The sequence below is a fragment of the Balaenoptera musculus genome, chromosome 1 (assembly GCF_009873245.2).
Source record: "Balaenoptera musculus isolate JJ_BM4_2016_0621 chromosome 1, mBalMus1.pri.v3, whole genome shotgun sequence".
In the NCBI taxonomy this organism is placed as follows: Eukaryota; Metazoa; Chordata; class Mammalia; order Artiodactyla; family Balaenopteridae; genus Balaenoptera; species Balaenoptera musculus.
In genome coordinates this window covers 145,395,747-145,420,203 of record NC_045785.1, presented here as the reverse complement: position 1 = coordinate 145,420,203, position 24,457 = coordinate 145,395,747, and the positions used below count along the sequence as shown (strand labels likewise).

Here is a 24,457-nt window from a genome sequence, read left to right as displayed (position 1 = left end):
CCTGGGGATAACACTGGAATCACATAATTTAATCAATAAGCAATCTACAAATCACATTTTAGGGTGGATTATTGTTATTAAGTATTCAATCACCAAATATTTGAGATGCAAAGTCCCATGGAATGATATAATTTCTAAGAAGTTTTCTGTTGTTTATTTTCTTCATTTCTGGATGTAGATTATTAAGAGCTGTATTGTCAGTGAGTAGTATTTCTTTTTTTTTTTTTTTTTTTTTTTTTTTTTTTTTTTTTTTTTTTTTAAGGATAAAATAAGTTTTTATTTATAGTCTTATAGTAAAGGGGAAGCCTTAACTTGCAAGACAATTCTTCAGCAGTATGTACAACATACTTTTTATCTCCATGGAATGGAATCAAACACAGACTGAGACTACAGAGTATACACTAGAAATCAGCAAATGCCAGGAACAGAGTAGGAAAAAGACAAAGAAATGAGGCCTAAACACACAAAACCCTTCACTGGGATCTGCGGACCGCAGCCAGAACCAGGGCTGGATCACATAATGGGGACAGGTTCCAGGACAGCTGGAAGGGGAGGGGGACGAGGGTGGGGAGGGGTCTGCACTGGGGTGTGGGTTTAGTATGAGGTGAACCGCTCTTGGTATTTACATAGAAAATCAGTTGGCTCTATTTCTTAGAAATACACACGGAAAGAAAGGAAGATTTGATCATTACTTTATGAATCTGTCGTTTTGCAATACCGACATCATCAGAAATAGGGACAATTCACTCAGATTCAAATTTCAGTAGCAGGAAATAAATATCAAAACATCACTGGCCCTCAATACAAAACCTCTACCCCACCCGACCCTCCCTCCTTGTCCCGCCCCCTCCCACCCCCTGGCGGCTACCGCTTCACTGCTGCTGCCCCCCACAAACCACACGAGTGTCACGCGGCCCTCCCTAAGGCTGGCTGAGAGAAGCAGGAGTGAAACAGGCCAAAGACTCTGCGCTGCAAATCTGTCCCCACTTCCTTTTATACCACAAACTTCTTCAAGGATCTGGTCTTTCAACACGAGCGATAAATAGCCTTTTAGGGGAAAAAAAAAATCCTTAAAAAGAAGGGGGAATAATTCTGATTACTCCAAACTGGTCATCTTCTTAAAGTAGAGCAGTCCACAGATTCACAAAGTCTATCAAACAGCGGTGAGGGTGGCCCGGGAGGAGAGGCCTGGGAGGGGCAGGAGTCCCCCGGGCACATGCGCCCGGCAGGGCTGGAGGAGCTGGTGGGTGGTCAGGACACCATGTGCTCAGAGGTCTGGCCGGCCGTCTGTCCTCCACAGAAAAAGCTGCCAAGTTGGGGTGTTTTGGTTTGAATATTCCTGGTGGGGACAGGGAATCCCTGAAGGGAAACGTTAAAAAAAAAAAAATAGTGGAAATGGGGAAGGAGAACGAGAGCTGTTGTCCAAGAGCTTCTACGTAAAAATAAAATTAAAAAAAAATAAAATAAAAAAAAAAGAAGGAGAAAAAAATAAAGAGTCTCTTAAATGGTTCTGAGGGTTTTAAAGATGAACTGAAAGGAGGATAAGACGATGGAGGAGACAGACAGTTTTTATTGCTGGCCTGCCCCGTGGAGCTTAGCTGGCCTCCATCCGGAGCTTCTTCCTGCTTTGGGGCTCTTCGGGCTCCGACTCCGAGCTGGAGTCTGAGCCCCCATCGAAGGCAGAGATGGTGCTGCCCTTGGCGTTGGTGTAGAGGCTGTTGTCTGAGGAGGGGTAGTTGGTCTGCAGTTGGGCACTCGACCTCGCCTTCTCCAGTGCACGGACTTGCTGCTCCAGAAGAGCATTCTGCCGCTTGAGGTCATCAATATCTTGCTGGTGTGTGTGGTTTTTCCTTCGCATATACTGGATATACTCTGTGGCTTTGTCTAGGATTTGGGCCCGGGATGCCTTCTCTCCTTGGAGTGATGGGACCGAGTCCCGCAAACTGTGAAAGCTGTCTTTGATGTGGTCCCTACGTTTTCGTTCCAGTGCATTATGATGAGCCCGTTTGTCAGCCGCAGATTGAAACCTCGGTTGCTCTTCGTCGCTCTCCACCTCGATGTCATCGTTATCGCTCATTTCCTACGGCCCAGGGAGCGGCCACTGCAGCGGCGGCGGGGAAGGGGGAGGGGTGGAGGGGAGGGGGAAGTCACCGACAACAACAAGCCGAGTCCCCCCACACACACACTCACTCACTCACTCACTCGCTCTCTCACTCACACACACACACACACACACAACACGGGCGAGAACCACCTCCTCACTGCAGCACCGGATCAACGGCGGCCAGTGAGTAGTATTTCTTGATTTAAATATCTTATCCTGTGTCTAATTTCCTCCTGCCCCCATAATTTATTGTTTTAAATGGTACTCCCCTATCTTAGGGACAGCAGATGGGCCAGAGAGCGGCAGTGATCCTAAAGCAGACATCCATAAGTTGCCCAGGACCTAGGAGATGGTCTTACATGAGAGTATCATCCAACCGCATTGCTTTATACTGTGCTTGGCTAACTAGGTAAATCATCTCTCAGAGATTCTGAACGTGAACCACAGATAGAGAGGGACACATAAAGAGGAATGAAAAACTTAAGCTCAACCACATTAAAATTAAGTACTTCTGTTCATCAAAAGACCAAATAGACAGTGAAAAGATAAGCCATAAAGTGGGAGAAAATATTTGCAACATTATGTAAGTGATTGTTACATAAAAGAATTCCTAAAAATTAACATGAAAGAGATACACAACCCAATAGCTCTATCCAAAAATTTTGAATAGGCACCAAAGGGAAAGTCCCAATGGCCAATAAAAAATATGAAAAGGTATTTAGCCTCATTAGTCATTGGGAAGTGTGAATGTAGCCCCAACAAGACACCATTATACATCCACCAGATTGGCAAAATTAAAATATCTGAAAATAACATAGACAGGGGTATGAAACAAGGGGAACACAAATACACTGCAGGAGAGAGTATAATTGCTACAACTACTCTGAGAGAGTTTGGCATTACTGAGTACCTTATGAGTCATCAACTGCACTCCTAAGAACGTACCCCAGAGAAATCTGTCCACAGTGCACCAAGAAACATGTAAAAGAATGTTCAGAACATAATAGGAAAAAAAGCAGAAACAACCTAAATAGCTATACATGATAGAATGGATAAATAAATGATGGCATATTCTTACAATGAAAGACTATTGGGCAATGAAAATGAATGAGCAATAGCAATATGCAACAACATGTTTGAGCCAAGCTGGCAGTGAAAGAATATGGAAGAGATGTGGCCATTGTCCTTCATGGCTGATGGCTTTGCCTTCTGGGAGCTTCTTCTTTATCTGTTTCCTCTCTCACAGCATCCGAAGTGAGCTTTGGATTAAGCCCTCTTTGGAGCTATGCAGATTTCGCAGCTGGCTTCCTGCTGGTGCAAATGTTGGGGTCCAAGGGTTGCTTTCTGCCTTAAACACCTGGAGACTTTTTTTTTTTTTAATGCTTGTAGTTTCTTTGAGAATGTAATTGCCTTGAAAATTGAGAAGGCTTCAGTCAGTTCCATGAGCCACTCACCACTCCCAAGTTCTTCTCCGAACATAGGTCTTTAAGTTGCTTTATTTCTTTGCTTTCTTGATCAACCAGTGATTTTCTCTCTCATTTTAATGATGGCTACCTTGAGTCCATCTGAAACGACACTTAGTCCCTTTTTTAAAAAATTAATTAATTAATTATTTTTGGCTGTGTTGGGTTTTCGTTGCTGTGCGCGGGCTTTCTCTAGTTGCGGCGAGCAGGGGCTACTCTTCGTTGAGGTGTGAGGGCTTCTCAGTGCAGTGGCTTCTCTTGCTGCGGAGCACAGGCTCTAGGTGCGTGGGCTTCAGTAGTTGTGGCACGCGGGCTCAGTAGTTGTGGCTCGCGGGTTCTAGAGCGCAGGCTCAGTAGTTGTGGCGCATGGGCTTAGTTGCTCCACGGCATGTGGGATCTTCCCAGGCCAGGGTTCAAACCTGTGTCTCGTGCATTGGCAGGTGGATTCTTAACTACTGCACCACCAGGGAAGTCCCAGACCCTTAGTCCCTTAGTCTCATCTTTGACACAGGCCTGGCTCTTGGTTTGGCTGAGAAGTTTTAATGGCCCTTTGAAAAATGCTTTGAACAACCACAATTTTAGCTCTTCTTGTTTGGGGTAAAGAAGAAATTGACTTGTCTGACTCTGTAAAAATCCATGATTCTGGACATACTCTGCAATCTGGTCACTTCTTGCCTGCACTTGTTGTAATATCTTACTAAAAAGCAGGAAGGAGCAGCTAGTACACACTGACAATGGAGTATTATGCAATTACTTCCTTTAGAATTAGGGGCTTAGTAGGCAAGTGGTCTGTCCTTCAAATTATCACAGATGGTGATCTTGTCAAATGTTTTTGCCTCAGCATAACAAGACACTGGCTTTCCAGTAAAAAACATCAATTTCTTATCTCTCCAGTAAAAAACAATGACACATATTTTGAGTTTTTGTAACGGCAATACCATACTTTTGGAAACAATTTCTATATTAGTTAGGGTAAGGTTATAGATGGATAACAAAGAGAGCCCATCAATAATCCCACACCTTTAAGAAGACAGAAGTTTCTTTCTTTCTCAGGTAACAGTCCAGGGTGGCTCTGTTCTGCCTGATCACTCAGGGATCCAACTTCCATCCAACTTCCTTCGCTCAGGGTTCCAATCCCATCTTGTTAAGCCACTTCTCCAACCCCTAGGTCTTGATGTTATCTGCATAATCAAGGTTCAGTCAGTGCCTTGCCAGGGTTCCAGTGTGTGGGAAGGGGGAAGAGACTGGGGAGGAGACACACCCAGGTGTTAAGTGTAGGCCTGGAAGTGGACACACTCACATTCCTTTGGAGGAAATTTATTTAGCTTGTTGTCCATATCTAACTTCAAGGAAGGCTGGGAGATGTGACAAGGATAAAAGAAAGAACAGATTTGGGTGGGCCATTCGAGTTATATTACCCCCAAATCTTCAATCTCAAGTCTTCAGTTTACTTGGCAGCTCTGGTAATAGATTGAGACTCAGGTTGTTGGCCATAAAGTCGGAGCTACGTAGAAGACCAAAAATACCAGAAGTTCCCCTTTCATGTATATTATCTATGAAAAAGCCACATAATTTCACAAGCATCTGGCTGAAACAGTGGAACATTGTGATCTTAACAATTTCTAGCAGGCCAGACATAGTAAAAGGAAATTAATTGTACAGGTCTCATTATTACTAATTTCACATAAAAATTCATAGCTATGTTTTTCAATAAAAAAGATGATGAAGAAGAAGAGAAAGAAAGAAAGAACGAACGAACGAATGAAAGAAAGAAAGAAAGAAAGGAAGGAAGGAAGAAGAAAGGAAGAAAGGAAAAGAGAGAGAGAGAGGAAAAAAAGGAAGGAAGGAAGAAAGAAAAAAAGAAAGAAAGAAAAACCCAGCGCCATGCCTGGCATAAAGTAGGCACTTAAGTCTTGTGAGTTCCCTTTCAGAGTATTAAGTTGTCTCCAGGGGCTGTCCTGGCTTACCTAAGAAAAGATGATGCGATCCAGGATAGTGGAGGGAGTTTATGCAGCCCAGAGAGCCCAGAGACTCAGAGAACAAAGGCAGCAGCACCAAAGTAGCACCTGGGGTTGCCCCCTGGGTAGCGGTACCCTGAACATCATGAGGCAGTGGCGGCCAATAGAACACATGAACAGCCACTTCTCACTCATCAAGACCTCTCCTGGCTGGCACGCCTCTTCTCACCTCTCTCCTCTCTAGCCTCATTGACTATCTGCTCCAATCCCATCTTGTTAAGCCACTCTCTCTGCCTTGTAGTGGAAAGGCAACACAGCCTGTAAGGGTTGAAGCAGCTGGGGGCAAAGGCAGGGTGTATGTGGCCCAGGGGGAGTTCACCCACCACGCTGTGTGCACCTGCTGCCTGACTGGTGCGAACAGTGTGATCTCCCAGTGGCCACTCGGGTTCTTGTTTGCTCCGTTTAGGCAAGTTGGAAAGTGCAGGAATGTGATGTCATAGATTTTCCTAAGTTTCAGCAGGATAATTAAACAGATGCTTCTATTTCTAGATATTTGAGTAAAGTCCTGCCTGGGTTGCCTCAGCCAAAGTTCACTCATGTTGACTCTAAAGCCCTGTGTTGGACTATGTCCACTGTCAGGAGGTGGCTAGCCACACAGAAGGGAGGGAAAAGGACAGGACAGTAAAGACACCGCCATCGCAGTGATTAAGAATCCGCCTGCCAATGCAGGGGACACGGGTTCGAGCTCTGGTCCAGGAAGATTCCACATGCCGCGGAGCAACTAAGCCCGTGCACCACAACTACTGAGCCTGCGCTCTAGAGCCCGCGAGCCACAAGTACTGAGCCCGCGTGCTGCAACTACTGAAGCCCACGTGCCTAGAGCCCGTGCTCCGCAATGAGAGAAGCCACCGCAGTGAGATGCCCGCGCACCACAACGAAAGTGTAGCCCCCGCTCGCCGCAACCAGAGAAAGCCCACGAGCAGCAACAAAGACCCAACACAGCCAAAAATTAATTAATTAATTAAAAAAAAAAAGACATCGCCATCTAAGAAATTCCCGTGAGAGAATAGGCACTCCGATTATTATTCTGAGCTCTGTAAAACAAATACAACACACACACACACACACACACACACCCACCATGAATTGACACATCAGCTATTTGCAAACCCTTGTGCTACTTATGAGAAGGAAAGTGGGAGGAAGGCCTTTGCTTTACAGTCCTTCAGGTGGACAAGGAAAAAACGGGGAAGACAGAATGGTCCTAAAAGAAACATTATTCGTGAAATAAAACATAGCACAGTCAGTATGTCAGAGTAAAGAGACAGTGAAAGAAATGTGTTGGTTTAATGATTCACTTATTCAGTCATTCACTCCACAAACATTTACTCAATACCAACTCTGTGCCATCCATTGCGATAGGGACTAGAGACACAAAAACAAATAGGACACAGACCCTGCCCACACAGCTAGAAGCGGGAGGCAGGAAGTTAAGTAAATGAAAGCACAGATATGTCATCAGAGCTTTTGTAGACACGGGTACAAGGGTCAGGTTGATTCTAACCATCTGGGGAGTCTGTGGGCAGAGGTCAAGAGGAGGCTTTCGAGAAGCGGTGGCCAGGGTGACAGCTGTGACAAGTGAGAATGCAGCAGCACGTAGAGAGCAGGCTCAGGGGTTGCGGTGCCAGGGCAGCTGCTATAATCTTAGAAAGCCAAGCTCCCAAAGCAACTTTTTGTTTGGCCATTGACACCTGGGATGCAACAACGATATCAGAAAGGTGCATGTTCCAGGGGAGAATGTGATGTTGGAGAACTATTGAACCTTATGAACGAGTTGGACTGCTGCTGGGAGCCCCCTGCCCTCATCAGGGCAGCTGGTTGTCATACTGCTGACACCTCACTGGCACAGGAGCCACCCTGATGAAGCAAAGAGCCAGCTGTCCCACTAAGCCTCCTTTTAGGAAATGTTACCCTAAAATTGCCACTCTGGAGCAAACACAAAGGAGCTGGAGGTCCCCATGGTTGGGACTCTGGAGGTAGACAAAACTAAGCTGGAAGCCTGGCTCCTTTTTTTTGGCCACACCACCTCATGGCTTGTGGGACCTTAGTTCCCCGACCAGGGATCGAACCCGTGCCCCCTGCAGTGGAAGCACGGAGCCCTAACCACTGGACCACCAGGGAATTCCTGGAAGCCTGGCTCCTTATTTAACAGATGGACAAAACACTTGTATTAGTAAGAACTTATTAGCTGTAATAGACACTCAAGCTAGGATAAGTGAAAAAGGTCAATTTAACATAAAGATATAGGGCTGTCTCTTAACACCAGAGGGCAGGACGGCATCCAGGTCCTGGGGAAGACCAGAACTGGTGGGTGGTTGCCCACCAGGAACCATTCTCCCTGTCTCTGCTTCTTTCTGGGCAACTGCTTCTGAGTCTGTCTGTCTGTCTCTCCCCCTCTCTGTCTCAGAATAGCCAAATATGGCCACCTACAGTGTCCTTGCTTCCATCTTACAGGTCCTACCCCAGGGAAACCCCGTGTTTTTCTCTGGACACAGTTCCAGATGCCTGGGGGAGGGCTCTGACTCAGCTGAGGCCAGGAGTGCAGGGTTCACGCTGAACAGATATCTGCCGGGAGCTAGCTCTGCGGGCAAGGGGCAAGGGTTCTTGTGAGTTGGGCAGGCACCCCAAAGGAGGTCAACCATAGTCCTTCAGGGACTCTAGACCCTGAAGATAATAGTCACGCCTTACTTGGTCATCAAACAGATTTGATGAGTTAATATATGTAAAGCAATTACCATACAGCATGTCCTTAGTAAATGGAGGTGATTATAATTATTATGAGTCAATAAAGAGAGAATGTGATCTATTTTTAGGAAAACCCAATCCAGGGGGCTGGCATGCAGCCTTCTTTCCTCTACCAAAGACGTTCACATTAACATAAAGATGCAGGGCAAGGCCCCTCTTCCTTTGCCTCAGCCCCATCCCTCTCATCTCTCATCTCACAGTTACAACCTAAAGCTCCCGTTCCCACTTGCCCCCAAGCTTTCTTTGCTATTACGAATCAATCATTTACTCTTTGGGCCCTTGCCACCCCAGCAGGTAATGGCTGTCTTTAGGAGTGTTAAGTTTATACGGTGATTATATGTCTTTCTTCTTTATTAAACTTTAGACCTGTGGGCTGAGAGACCACATCTGAGTACCCAGGACATTGCCATGCATCTAGTGTTCACTTGATAATATTTGTTGATTCATCGTGTTTTCACGTCAAGGGCAATATCCATTTATAGACCCATAAAATGAATCTCAAGAACTCATTTAATTCAGGCCACTGCCTTTAGGCAAGGTAAGGTTTAAATGTCGCGTGTTTTATTTCCACTTTCCTGTAGGCCTACAGGCACAGAACCTGGGATTTGGAAGGGGCCTGGTAGGTCTAGGTCAGGCACCTGTGCAAGGCAGGATTCCTGCCCTGAGACATGGGTATCTGGTCTCCACTTGATACCATCCTAGAAATCTCACTCCAGCTTTATCTTTCACAGTTTAGGGAGTTCTTCTTTGTATGAAGAATCTCAAATCTACCTCTGTGTCAATTCCATTAAATGTTTCCAATTCTGTAGGACCAGAACTAATGCCTCTGAGACAGACCTGGGGCCTGGAACCCTTTGCTACAGTGCTGCAGTGCTTGCATCTGGACAAAAGTCTCCTTGAGCTACAAAATACAAAGAAACTATAAGGGACTAAAAATAACTGCTGTGCATGCACAGTTGGGGCAAATTCTGGCCAAAAGATACAAAAAGACCAAAAAGACCAACTGCCACTTCTGAAGAGCCAGGAGCAAAAACAGGGGGTCGGGAGCAAAAGCAGGGTACTCGGCATGCCCCCTGCACATAACACCACAAAGGGGTGGGCAAACCTAAGCCACCCCTTGGGCCCGACCCCTGGATACACCCCTACCCTCACCCCCATGTAAGGAACCAGCTTGCCCCGCCTTGGGGAGCAAGGGAACCTGTTACTTGTTCTCGCTCACCCCTGCTGCAGCAGGGACCCCAGTAAAACCTTGCCTTAATTTCTTGTTCGGCCTCTGATCAAATTTCTATTACGGGGGCCAAGAACCCTGGGTGGTAACACTTCTTCCCCACGGCAGCCTTCCTCGCACACAGAATGAGGGCCCGGTTCACTCTCTCGTGTCCCCTCTGAGCCTCTTCTCTTCCACCCAAGTGTCCTTAAGTCTTTCTCCACAAGAAATGGTTTACAGACACTTTGTCAACCCTTTGGCACCTTGATATGCTGTGTTTCTCTTTGTTTTCCTTTCTTAGGGTTCAGAACCCAGCCCATAACACTCAGTGTGGTCTGATTGCTGAGGGGAGTGGGATTGGAACATTTGTTCTCTATCTAGCTACTGTGATTTTTTTAATACTGTGTAATTTTGAGCTAGCTTTTCTTTCGGTTGGAGAACCATCATAATTTTGGCTCATATTAGTTTTAAATTCATCATATATTTTTTCAAAAAATGGAAATTACTTTTTAAAAATAAATGTAATATACATCATCACGGAAAATTCAGGGAAACAAAAAAGCAAAACATGAAGGGAATAACCACTATATTGTAACCCTTCCCTCTAAAGGTAACTATTGTTTACATTTTGTTATATACTCTTCCAGACATCATTTTCTATGTATAACACACACACACACACACACACTTAGTTTTACAAAAGTGGGATTAAACTTCTGTGGCAGATTAAAGATGGCTGCTAATTCTTTGCTACTCTTCTCATTGAAAGGTGGCATCTATTTCCTCTCCCCTGCTTCTGGGCTGGGCCTGTGGCTGGTTTTAACCAATAGTATGTAGTGGAAGTAACACAGGGTAATTTCCAAGGCTGGGCCTAAGGAGATCTCGGCTTCTGCCTTCATCTCTTGGAAGACTCTTTTTGGAGGCCAACCATCATATGAGGAAGCATAACAGCCCCCTGGAGAACTGAAGCCGGCGTCTGAGAACACACAGAGCTCCCTCCCAGCTGGCAGCCAGTATCAACGATCAACTGTGCAAATGAGGTCCTTTTGGACCTTCCAGTTATCCCAGAGTCCCAGTCAGGACCAAGTGATACAAAATAATCCACAGGATCATAAAAAGTCATAAATTGTCATTTGAAACCACTATGTTTTGGGGTAGTTTGTTACAACAGCAATAAATAGCTGAAAAAATGACACATAATCACAGCAAATGGTAATACAGTGTTTTCTTTTTTTTTTTTTTTACTTTTTTTTTTTTGGGTTTTATTTATTTATTTATTTATGGCTGTGTTGGGTCTTCATTTCTGTGCGAGGGCTTTCTCCAGTTGTGGCAAGCGGGGGCCACTCTTCATCGCGGTGCGCGGGCCTCTCACTATCGCGGCCTCTCTTGTTGCGGAGCACAGGCTCCAGACGCGCAGGCTCAGTAGCTGTGGCTCACGGGCCCAGTTGCTCCGCGGCATGTGGGATCCTCCCAGACCAGGGCTCGAACCCGTGTCCCCTGCATTGGCAGGCAGATTCTCAACCACTGCGCCACCAGGGAAGCCCTACAGTGTTTTCTATGTGCCGGGCACAGTTATAAATTCTTTATACATATTAACTCACAGATCCTCACAATAACCTTATGAAGTAAGTACTATGAGTATATATTATTGTCCCCATTTCACAGATGAGGAAACTGAGACACAGGGGAATAAGAAACTTGCTCAGGGCCACACAGTGAGTGATGGTTCTGGGATTTGAATCCACACAGTCCAGAGTCTGTGCTCTAAACCACCATATCCCACTGCCTCTCTGCTGCTTCCTCTCGTTTAAGATACATGAACAACTTTCAAGGTCAATAAATATCAATCTACAAAGTCATAATTAAGGGCCACATGTTGAAATCTGTTGAAACATTGAGTCAATTATCCAAAGTATTAGCAATCTCTTCTAGTTCTGAAATTCTCTTCATTGGATATATAGCACGTTAAAGTCATCAAGCTGTTGATAAAATTTGTTGAATAGAACAGAGTTCAGGAGTGAACCCCCTTGAACCCACCTGAGATGTCCATCCAGAGGGCCATCATTTAGCAATACTCTTTAAGTACAGATTGTTCAACAAACTGGAATCTGCCCAGGGTTCTATTATCTTAGCCACTGGTTCCCAAGCACAGGCTGGGAGATAGGCCACATAGAAATTGTATAGGCGCTTGTTAAAATACAGATTCTTAGTCTTTGCCCCAGACCCTCCAGTAACAGAATCTCTGAAAATGGGGCCCAGGAATCTGCATTCTAATGCCCTCCATATCATTCTGATGACAGCTAGGTTTGGGAACCATTGATTTAATCTCCATTTCTCCTCATCCACATTGATAGCTCTGTCAAATCCCATACCAAATTTCATGTACACTAAGTCTGTGGGAATTTTCTGGTAGTCCTTTGAGAGGTGTCCTGGCTCTGCTGTTAACCAGATATATGATTTCATCTCTGGACTGTTTTTATCTATAAAATGAGGAGATTGGATTAATTTTCACAGTGGATGCTGTGGTGTGCCCACACATACCTTCTTCAAGACTGAGTCACTCATTCCCTCAACTGTTGGGATGGCTGATAGTTCACAGGTGACCCAAGACCGTATCTCCCCCAGAAGCATAGCCTGTATCCAGTGGCTAGCTGATGAGGAAGTATGAAGACCCGGCCCCCTAGCCTCAAGGTGAGCCAGTTCTGAAGAACCATCCCATAGGGTTGACCTGAGACCTTTGTTACATCTGCATCTCAGTTCAGTTCATCCCTCTGCCATTCCTACTCCCTTCAGTCACCCATAGGCATGGCTGCCAAGGGCACTCAGTAAACTTCCTGCCCACAGTCTCCATCTCGGTCAGCTTCCTAAGGAACTGATTACCACAGTGACCTTCCGCTCCTGATGTGGATTGAAGTGACAGCACAGACTCCCAAGACCTTTTCAAACATCCTGGGCTCTCCGTTCAGCTCAAGAAAAGCATTCTCCTTGTCATCCGCCTCCCATGCATTCTTCATTCATGGAACAAACTTTTACTGTACCCCTACTACGTACCAGGCCCTGAACCCAGCCTGGGTATTCAGAGACTTTCCTGGATCTCCAGTAGTGGAAGGAGAGAAAGCACTTAAGAGCTGAATGGCTCCTCTGTCTCTTTGTCATTTGTCAGTACTGTGGTATTTCCCATGCTATAGGACTAGCCCATCTTCTTGCTCTGAGCATGACCCAATAGGCCTTTTTTTTGCCCTGATTGTGGTTGGCAAGGCCCTTCCTTGTAGGGGATTTAACCTTCCTGACGTCATTCTCATGAGCTTGTGTCTCTCTTTGAATTCCCCTCTTAGCTTCTGAGTTTCTCCTCCCAGCTCTAGTAGTCGGGCTGGGCAAGGACCAACATAGATGTTTCATTCATTCAGGACACTAATGTCTATTTTATGTTTACTGGGCTTGCAGTGGAAAATGTAGGGGAAACAATCTTAAGCCCTTCCAGAAGGGCTGAGGCAGAAGTAAGGGATTAGATTTCAAATGTTCATCCAATAATCCATCAAGGGCTGACACTCCTCAGGCAAAACTGGAATAAATCAGCTACATTTGCTGCTGCCACCCCTCTCTTGTCAACTCCAGGCCCTGAGGGTACTCTTCAGCTCCATCCCCACTCCTCTTCATGGATTTGCAGCCTCCCTGCCTTCTGTTCTGCATACTTCCTACTCCCTTTGCTGTCAAACATTTTCATTTTTTACTTGCCTGAGACTGAGTCATAAGACATCTTTTCCAGGGATCACCATATTTTATGCTTTTTCTTGTATCATATTGCAACATAAAAAGTTTTGTCCAATGGACATTAAGAAAACAGAGAGGGGGCTTCCCTGGTGGTGCAGTGGTTGAGAATCTGCCTGCCAATGCAGGGGACACAGCTTCGAGCCCTGGTCTGGGAAGATCCCACATGCCGCGGAGCAACTAGGCCTGTGAGCCACAATTACTGAGCCTGCGCGTCTGGAGCCTGTGCTCCGCAACAAGAGAGGCCATGATAGTGAGAGGCCCGCGCACCGCGATGAAGAGTGGCCCCCACTTGCCGCAACTAGAGAAAGCCCTCGCACAGAAACAAAGACCCAGCACAGCCATAAATAAATAAATAAATAAATAAATAAATAAATAAATAAATAATTTAAAAAAGAAAACAGAGAGCTCTTTTCAGCTCTGCAATCACATCATGCCCAAGGGCTCTTCACTGAAGAGATACAACAATCTAGCACAAGAGCAGAAAGGACCCAAGCCCAACACTCTCATTGTATAGATGAGGAAACCAAGAAACAGTGAAGTCAAGCAGCTTTGCAAAGGTCACACAGCACTAATTGCCAGAACAGGAAAAATGGCACCTTCATTCAGTGAGGAAGGAGTCCATGAATGGTACATTTTAGGAAGGGCTCTGCCTGTCAGAGGTGCTAATTTCTGCATACTACCTAGGAGTATTACTCTGATCGACTGTTTATAGAAGTAGACATATCCTTATCAGTCAGGCCTCTTTTACCCGCTACTACTCCTCCGGGGGTCAAGACCAAGCCCTCACTGCCCTTTTTAACTAGATCACGAGCAGAATAATCCAGGTTCCAGGCCACCTGGTTCCAGAACTTACAAGTTGTCTGACCTTAAAAACACCATTTAACTGCTGTATCCATGGTTCTCCAGCCTGGCCTTGCTCCCACAGCTGTGGGGCAAGGAAAAGCACGCAGGATCTCTGAGGGAGAAAGAGCCCTTTGTACCATGAGTTGTTCTCCCTCCTTCCTGTGCATTGGGATCCTCTATGGAGCTTGAAATTGGAGGAGGGGGTATGGTGGGCGAGCAGGGACAGGGAGGAATGAGGGTGGGACCTGGTGTCTGGGAAGCTTTTCTTTTTTGGAGTAAAATTGCTTTACAATGTTGTGTTAGTTTCTGCTGTACAGTGAAGTGAATCAGCTGTATGTCTACCTATATCCCCTCCCTCTTGGACCTCCCTCCCACCCCCCTCCATCCCACCCATCTAGGTCGTCACAGAGCACGGAGCTGAGCTCCCTGTGCTATACAGCAGGTTCCCACTATCTGTTTTACACATGGTAGCGTATTTATGTCAAACCTAGTCTCCCAATTCGTCCCACCCTCCCCTTCCCCCACGTGTCCACATGTCCGTTCTCTATGTCTACATCTCTATTCCTGCCCTACAAATAGGTTCATTTGTACCATTTTTCTAGATTCCACATATATGAATTAATATACAATATTTGGTTTTCTCTTTCTGGCTTACTTCACTCTGTATGACAGACTCTAGGTCCATCCACATCTCTACAAATGACCCAATTTCATTCCTTTTTATGACTAATATTCCATTGTATATATGTACAACATCTTCTTTATCCATTCACCTATCGTTGGACATTTAGGTGGTTCCCATGTCCTGGCTATTGTAAATAGTGCTGCAATGAACATTGGGGTACATGTGTCCTTTTGAATTATGATTTTCTCAGGGTATATGCCCAGTAGTGGGATTGCTGGGTCATATGGTAGTTCTATTTTTAGTTTTTTAAGGAACCTCCATACTGTTCTCCATAGTGGTTGTATTAATTTACATTCCCACCAACAGTGCAAGAGGGTTCCCTTTTCTCCACACCCTCTCCAGCATTTACTGTTTGTAGATTTTTTGATGATGGCCACTCTGACCGGTGTGAAGTGATACCTCATTGTAGTTTTGATTTGCATTTCTCTAATAATTAGTGACGTTGAGCATCTTTTCATGTGCCCCATGGCCATCTCTATGTCTTCTTGTTATTTAAGCTCCACAGGTGATTTTGACGCACAGTCAAGTGAGGAAACCACTGACAAAGTATAAAAGACAAACAGGAGAGGAGAAATAAATTACACTGTTAGCTAAAAATAAGTCTTAGATTATCTGCACATTTTAAACTCTGTTTAGAGTTGATAACTAATTGTCTGCCTTTTTCAGGGCACTCAAAACGCTGATCTCAGGTTCCTTTCCTTCTAGAAAAGATGTATATTACATCAGTGACATTTCTCTTACCTTGCAGTCTACACACACACACCATGAATCATCTCCACGTGTCACTGTGCTGAAGTCAGATTCTAAGTCATGTCTTTTATCCTTTGACCACTGAGTAATCACCCTGGCCCCAGTCTGTTCTTTCAGGTCCAGGAAAACAATCTGATTAGGCTCTGGAAAATGGATTCACAGTAGCCCAAATCTCCACAGGGTGCTCTATAAACCCGACTGCTAATGTACTGCTTGGGAATATCTGTCAGAGTCCTAGTTCTCCTTTTTAAATAACTGAGTGGCCTTGAGCAAATTGCTCAATCTCTAGGTCTCCGAGATGATTATTACCTGCTCATCACGCTTTACAAGGTAGTATTTCCCTCCTTATAGCAGTTCTCTTCGGAGTACCAGTGGAATGTAATCAGAAACTTGCTGCAGTGGCCTTAACATTAAAGAAAATGGGTAGGAATGAGAAGCATAAATTTGAAGAGCATTTCATTCAGCCCCTGAGACACCAAGGTAGACACTGTTACTTCTGTCTGCCCAGCACCTCCTTCCCCTCTTCTGGGGACAGAGCCTCTTTCCTTGGGGGAACCGCTTCTTTCTCCCCCCATACGGTTCCGGGCCGCTGATCAAAGTGCCCTGGACTGTTCCTCTGGGGCCACAGGGGTGGACATGTGACCCCAGCTTAACCATAACAACAGCCCACTCATCCGGCCACAGCAATTGGTCTGAGGATTCATCTAAGGACCAACTCCCTCCCTCCCCCCCAAAAATCAGGGAATTTTCTAAATGAAGCTGGTGGGGAAACTCTTCTTTCTGGTCAAGTTGCTACGTAACTGTGACACCAGAGCTGCCACATGAGAAGGACGGGAGGATGAGGCCACCATCCAGAGGTGAGGCTGTGAGAGACAGACGTGGAAACAAGGAAAGAGAGTATGTTGTATGGTGTTAAGTTCCCTCTGATTAACTCTTTTTTAAAAAATAAATTTATTTATTTATTTATTTTTGGCTGCGTTGGGTCTTCGTTGCTGCACGCGGGCTTTCTCTAGTTGCGGTGAGCGGGGGCTACTCTTCGTTGCGGTGTGCAGGCTTCTCATTGCAGTGGCTTCTCTTGTGGCGGAGCATGGGCTCTAGGTGTGCGGGCTTCAGTAGTTGTTGCACACAGGCTCAGTAGTTGTGGCTCACGGGCTCAGCAGTTGTGGCTCGCGAGCTCTAGAGCGCAGGCTCGGTAGTTGTGGCGCACGGGCTTAGTTGCTCCACGGCATGTGGGATCTTCCTGGACCAGGGCTCGAACCTGTGTCCCCTGCATTGGCAGGCAGATTCTTAGCCACTGCGCCACCAGGGAAGTCCCCCTCTGATTAATTCTTAATCCAAAGAATTCTTTGGATTCTTTGAGCTACCCCAAGATTTCCAGCCCCCAAAGCCTCAAAGCCTCTTTTTCACTTAAGCCAGTTTGTTTTAGAATTTCTGTCACTTGCAACCCAGAGTCTTGATGAACAGAAATACTCTGACAGCTTTCCTCTCTACCATACACTTTCTGAAACTTCAAAAATGTGAGGCTCTGTGTATCGGTGAGCTGAGTGTGTTCTTGTCTCTCCTAGATCAGCGCTGGAAGGTTCAGTGGTCGGTCACCTTGCTTACACTGGTGTAATATTTCCCAGCACCCCCTTCTCTGTGAGAAGTTGGCCAAAAGTGAAGTTGCATGTGCCGTGGGGGGCGGCAGTGAAACATCAGCCGTCACGCTCTGAAGGCCACTGTTGGCTGGAGCTGGGGAGGGGCACACCGAGAGGCAGCCAGGCTCGGGGGCGTCCCTGCTCTTCCCCGCTGCTCTGTGACTGCCGGCCCTGCTGACCGACAGTGACGCCCCCACACACCATGAGATGCTTTGCTGCAAACTCACAGAGGCAGTAGCTACAGAGAGCCAACGTCCTTCCAAAGATTCCACACCAGCCCCTTGGTGGCCCCAGTCCAGCAGCCAGACCTGCCTTGCTCCTTCTTGTAAGCTCTGCTTTGTTCACCCGCACCACGGCTGGTGAATGACTTTTCGGTGATCCTTCAAGGACTTTCAGTTCTTTACTTGCCCAGCTCCTCCCACGATTGTGCATGATCTAATTCTTATAGTATTAATAAATTCCTTATGCCATAATACTCATAGTGGTTCTGCTTCCATAACTTAACCCTAAGCCAGATGTCGTTGGGTGAACCCTAAGGAGCTTCCCGCTGCCATTCTTTGCTTCACGCCCACACCCAGTCCTCCTGTCTCCATGGTGCTGCTCCCCTCTGGTTGCTCACCTTTCCACACCTCCATGTGTTCATGGGAAGATCTGATCCTGTTCCTGCTCATCTTACCATTGTGTTATTTGCTGTCTCAAGCTACTCTTGCCTGTGGTCTCTGCCTGCTTCACTTTTACACTATTTCCTACTCTCCAGTCCAATCACAAGGCTGTCTGGCAGGTGGCCTGGAGATTTAACACAGACTGGCATCCAGCTAAGGCGAAAGCCAGGACATCCTGCCCAGAGCCTCCCACTCCTGATTTCCAGTTAGGAAATGTCATTAGAGAAGGAAATAAATACCTTCAATGAGAACTTGATGGGCACTCTGTGTTGCCCACAGATGCCAAAAAAATATTTTTAAAAATGAATTAACATAGCAGAAACTATTTGATGTGAAAATTATCAGGGAATATTTAAAAAATCAGCATGGTATGCTGTTGGCCCATCGAATGCTCCATGAACAGCCCTGAAATTTCTACTGGGATGGGCTCAAGGTCTCTGCCAGTTCTGTGATAATGGCTCAAAGGCCAGAGCTATTAACCCCAGCCCGGCCATTGCTCAATACGCGACCTTGGTTGAGTCAGCTGGTCTATATAGATTAATGAAGTAGATAAAGATTTAAAAACCATGGTATCTCAGGCTTGGAAGCAACATGAGGAGTTATCCCTAATTCAGGCAGCTGACCCTTGCTTATCTCCATCCAACCCCTCTGGCTTTGCTCGACCCCTCCCTCAATTGGGGCCCTGTGGCCATGTACCACTGTCCCATCACTGCAGGCAAAGGCTAGGGATGGTGACTTAGGCCTCTGTTGGGACTCTGTCCAAGAGTTGGGACAAGTGTCTAACAGTGGAATTTTCTCCATACTTATTTAGGCACCTTAAGTTTTTAAAAGAACACTCCTGCCCAGTTTGACATGAGACATGGACAGCAGGAGAGGACTGAGAGAACTGGGAACATGCGAGAGGAAGAAGAATGTATTACAAACAACAATCAAGCAAGTAGCTGCTGGTACTGGGCATCTAGTACTTCCTACATACTTTATATCTGTGTTGACATTTAATCCTCACAACAACTCTATGAGGTAGTTGTGTTTTCTCCAATTTACAAATGAAGGAATTGAGACCCAGTGATCTCCAGCAATGTACCTTGAATTGCACAACTGGTAAGTGGCAGATTTGGGATGCCAGACACTTTGGGGTGACCCCGACCTCTGTTCTTTTTCCATGTATAATCCTATACCTCTCTACCCATCTCTCAGTCATGCTTGATTAAGGGGCTTTTCCAGGTTTCTGGTCAGAAGGAAATTGGAAGGCAACACATCATATCATTATATCATCTATCAACCCATATCATATGTCATGTCATGTCCTATCATATCACATCCATGGTTGGTTGGGTAAATTTATGATTAAACAATGCAGTTTTCTTTCAGTCACACAGATTCAGTTATTCTCACCTCTTCCTTTTGTCGTCTACATACATTCCCCAGGTGAATAACTCCTCTGGGTATTTGGGCTGGGTGGATTCTGCCAGGCTAATGAAATCAAGGTCAGGTGACCTGACCAGGTAAACCAGGTGAGCGGTGGCCTTTACTTGACGTTGGTTTGACAAGGTTTATTTGGTGTCCGACACATCACACCCGTCCTACATCTGTCCTCAGAACCTCCTGGAGCACCATGGGCAGCCAGCAGAGCCCTGACTACAGCCTAGATTAGAAAATGACTTGCCCTAGTCAGTTTGTGGCAAAGCTGGTCCCAGAGGCCAAGTTCCCTGACTCTCATTGCATGTTTAAATGCTTCTTTCATGTATATATAGGATGAATCTTTTTTTTTTTTTAATTTCCTACTTTTTTAAAAAAAATTAATTAATTAATTAATTAATGGCTGTGTTGGGTCTTCGTTTCTGCGTGAGGGCTTTCTCCAGTTGTGGCAAGCGGGGGCCACTCTTCATTGCGGTGTGCAGGCCTCTCACTATCGCAGCCTCTCTTGTTGCAGAGCACAGGCTCCAGATGCGCAGGCTCAGTAGCTGTGGCTCACGGGCCCAGTTGCTCCGCGGCATGTGGGATCCTCCCAGACCAGGGCTCGAACCCGTGTCCCCTGCATTGGCAGGCAGACTCTCAACCACTGCGCCACCAGGGAAGCCCATATAGGATGAATCTTTACCCATGCCTAATGCTGATTTCCAGAGCAGGGTTGAGGGCTTTAGCCACCCCCTCTTCACCTCCACCAGCACCCCATGCCCACACACATTCACCTCCTTCTTTCTTATGAATAGCTGATGTTTTCCCAGTTCAGATAAAGTCCTATGCAAACATGGCAAGCGGGTTCTCAAGCTCACTTTCAACCATCAAGGTTCCTGGGTAGAAACTCTGGAGCCACTAGCACATGTTCCTGTCTCTTCCAGGAGCCACCATTCTTTTTCTTTGTAGATTCTGCCCTTCCTCCTGTCAGAGCCATGTTTAAACATCGTTTTCCACTCCAGGATGACCAGGTTGCTATGGTGACTTTGTTTTTCATAGACGCAGTGCATCTGGCTGGTTTTCCCAAGTTTCTGACCAGAGGTAGCAACGGCAGGTCAAGGTGTGACCCAGATGACTTTTAGGCTATACAGATTTTAGAAGCAAAAGTGGCCATGAAACTTCCATTATCTAGAGACCTGTCTTCATCCTACAGAGAATGAAAAGTTAACTGAGATTTGCTAAGGCCAATTCTTTGCTTCTTTTATGCAGAAGGGATGCGGAAGTAATGGCCACTTTGCCCCAGAACCCAGCAAATGGGCTGGGCTCACTCCAGCAGGGAAATTTCACCAAAGTGAAAACACCTGAGGGACAACACTGGCCCACCAACCACGACCAAATGAACTCTCCAGCGGTAGGCTGGCATGGGCTCCCCTCTCCCAGGGGTTGTTGATTGCTCAGGTTTTACAATCCTCAAGTCCTGTGCCAAGGAGCTTTTGTGGTTTAAATCAATGTGCTTCTGGGAATGAGTGCCCTTATTATTCCTAGTTCACATTATTTGCCGTGCTCTTATACCACTGTGACATAATACCCTTTGTGCAGCTGTACAATAACAGTCCTTTCAGGAACCTCTAAGAACTTTCTAATTAGGACCACAACCACACAACAGACAGAGAAACTGAAGACCAGAGACAGGGATGACAAAGCTTCGCCTTGGTCACAAAGGAGTCCAGCCCAGTTCTGACGCCTACTCGGAGGCTATAGGGTCAGGGCTAGGCCACTAGTTTATGAAGGGCACCTCTGCAACGTCGGCTGCAGAATTATTAGGCTGCCTGAGTGCTGGGTCCTTTGTAGTAGGGTCACCTAAGCAGTTGAGTTATTGAGTTGAGGACCAGAAATATCCAGCATTAGTTATGCAATAGCTCTTGAGTTTACAGTTAGTTCTCAGTGGCTAGGGTCCTAGGACCAGAAACTCTATTAAGCCTAGGTCATTAGAAACTGAATTCTGCATTAAGTAATTCAACTCAAATGACTGCCTACTATGCGCCAGGCACCATGCTGGACAGCAGGCATGCAAAGATGAACTCCCAATCCTCCCGTTGGATGTTCACAGTTTAGATAGAAGGCGAGATAGCTATGTAAGCAGGGAGATACACGTAAGCAGAGAGTAGACCAGAAGGCTAGGGTAGCACCCAACTCTGTGGGGCTTTCAGGGAAAGCTTCTTGGAGAGGAGGACTTTCAACCTGGGTAAATCTACAGAGATGGACTGAGCTTGCTAAGCAGAACCATGGGGGAAAAAAAGCATCACACACTGAATGCCAAGTGCCACAAGGGCCCAGAGGTGTGAGATGCACTGGGGTTCAGGAAACAATGAGAATGTCAACACGTCTAAAGCGGCAGCCATGGTTATCTCACTGTTCTTTCTCTCTTCTGTTTTTATAGCCAAAACGCTATCCCTTTTTATTCTCAATATCTTTTTTTGGATGTTAAAAAGACTGAACATCGGGTTGTTTTGTCTTTGCGTATTGCTTTAACCCTCCACTTCTCCTTAGGGCATTGTGGATGTCTCTGACTAGGGAAAGATCACATATTGGGGAATGTCCAAAAGAAAAGCAGAAAGATGAATATTTCACTGCATTATAAGGACGTAAGGGCAGCTCAGGGAACCTTGGACAGGAACTCAGCTGGGCTGTCCTTTTTTATTGTTTGTACGCAGAGCAAAAAACATGGTCTTGGATGACTCCCAAGGTTACCTGTCACAGGTCCAGCCATCCAAAGGGAGTCTGTGGTCCAAAGCTCGTGGGGTAGAAGTATAAAGGAAAGCAGATGGGGGGTGGGAGGTGAGGGGAAAACATGAGCTGGCCGGCAGTCTAATAGGTGAGCCGCAGAGGAATGAAAGCATCAGAGTGGAGCTCTACGAGTCTGATTTGTGCCTGGCTCTGGAGTCAGGCTGGATTGGAGTGGTGAGAATCCAAGGCCACCTCTGCCTTCCTCTCCTTGCCTTTGTCTTCCTTGGCATCTTACGTTGCCCACTCCACCTCCCACAGGGTCTTTCAGGCAGCTCTTTATACATGAGCTCAGTTTATGAGAAGGACAATGGGGTGGACTGCTCAAGTCTCACCTCAGTGCGACTGGCACCTCAGCACCTTGGCACTGTGGACAAACATGGATCAAGCTGACACACATGACAACCACCAACCAAAGCTTCCAGAGAGCAGGGACTCTACCTGCTGCAGTGCTTTGCATATAACAGGTGCTCAATCAGTCCTTGAAAAAGAAAGGCAGGGAGAGAGAAAGGGAAGGAGGGAGGAAGGTGCACCAGAAAAAAGCTGGCTGGCAACAGTGCAACCCAAATCACCCAAAGCAACAACATATTCCAAATTCTGATCAAGAGAAGGCTGGTGCTGGAGGAAAGTGAAGGTGACTCTAAAGAAAAAGACAGATGATGGGAATTCCCTGGCAGTCCAGTGGTTAGGATTCTGGGCTTTCACTGCCAGGGTCCCGGGTTCGATCCCTGGGGAACTAAGATCCTATAAGCTGCGCGGCTGGAAAAAACATAACAAAACAAAAAACGGATGAACAGGCCTTTTTTTTTTTTTACTTTCTTGCAAGTCTCGGCTCTGGTTCCCTCCCTACTGCCTCAGACCTCAGATCAGAACCTGAGCTGCACTCCAGGCCCCCCGCAATGGCAGTGGTATGTGCTCCTGCCTTGACACTGCTGCTCGCAGCTCAGAAATAGTAGAAAGCCTTCCCTACACCTCTTGCCTCCGAGGTGAACACTGAGTCAGCAGGCAGACCAGCTGGGACTGCTCCACGCAGGGATGTGAACCAGGGCTGGAGGCAGAGAATAGTCACGAGGGGTGGGACGGGGGAGGGAGCCGTTTTTTCTCATCAGCAGAACACGGTCACATTAGCCACTACATGTCCACCTTAACGCTGACTCCGAGGGCCAGGCAGGCTAACTGCTCCACACAAGACTGAACACGATACAGGTCATGGAGGAACTCTGGGCTTGGCTGGAGAATCAGAACATGGAGGGATGGACGAGGGTTTCAGTGATGGAGAAGAGTTTTCAGGTGGTGGGAAAATATGAACAAAGTCATGATGGTGAGAGTGTGCAAACCAAGCTCGTGGGATGCCCAGGAAGCTAGTTTTATTACAGGCTGGGATATACACAGAGATGGGGTGAGAGGTGAGGCCTGGCCACCACGCTGGAGTCTCACTGTGGAGGGTTTTAAATGACATACTGAAGAATTCAGGCTGTACAGGAAACCCAATGGGAATAAAGATTTTGGACCAGATGAGTGAACTGGGAAGCAGTGGGAAAAAGGATTACTCAGAGGAGGCAGACACTAGCGGCAGGAAAAACAGGAAGTGAAAGTGGTATTCCAGGAAGACATAATGAGGTTGTGAACTAGGGTGATGGTGGTGGCAACAGGAGGGAGGAAACACAGTGAAGGACAGTCCCCCATCCTCCAAAGTAGGCCAGCTCTTCTCCCTGCCTAGACACATATCTCACACACAGACAGACACACTTAGGAGGCGAGAGAAAACATAACCTCTTCACCACCCCCCTCTCCTCTCAGCTGTCAATTTTTGTCCCTTTAAGTCCTCAAACCTGGGACATCATCTTTAAGGCAGAGATGATCTGAAACATCACTGTTTTATGAAGCTGACGTTTCTTTCCCCGGTGTTCTCTGGGCCACCAGGCCACGCTGGCCACTCTACCACTGACACGGAAGGCAACCAACGTTTGGTGGGCCCGCCAGTAGCCGGCTTTGTGCATGTATTATTACCTTTAATCTTCACAACTCTTCAACAGGCAGGTATTAGCCCCATTTCACAGACGAAGAAGCCAAGGCTCACAGAGATGTTATGAGAGTAAACAGAGACTCAGAGAACAGCCAGGGGGCTGACGTGGGGCGTGGGACAGTGGACAGAGGTGTTTGTTCCCATTAACAGGACATGGTAATTTTAGCCACCATTTGTCCACATTCATGCCAACCCCAAGGGTCAGGCAGCAGAACATACACGAGACTGGATTTGATACTGGTCACAGAGGGAGACAGGGCACCATGTCTGGTTGGAGGAATCAGGGCCAGGGTTTCTGCTGGGTCTGGAGGGGCAGATGGGCTTTTCAATGTGGTGTAGCTGGGGTCAGGGGAGACTGCATTCT

The 24,457-nt window shown here is 46.5% G+C and overlaps 1 protein-coding gene across 1 annotated transcript; it reads right to left on the bottom strand.

Moving 5' to 3' along the window:
• Positions 1-860: 860 nt before the first annotated feature.
• LOC118884875 (protein max) lies at positions 861-2,276 on the bottom strand. Its single transcript, XM_036833000.1, has one exon. The coding sequence runs from the start codon at positions 2,075-2,077 to the stop codon at positions 1,595-1,597; it is 483 nt and encodes a 160-aa protein (XP_036688895.1). The 5' UTR covers positions 2,078-2,276; the 3' UTR covers positions 861-1,594.
• Positions 2,277-24,457: the final 22,181 nt, after the last annotated feature.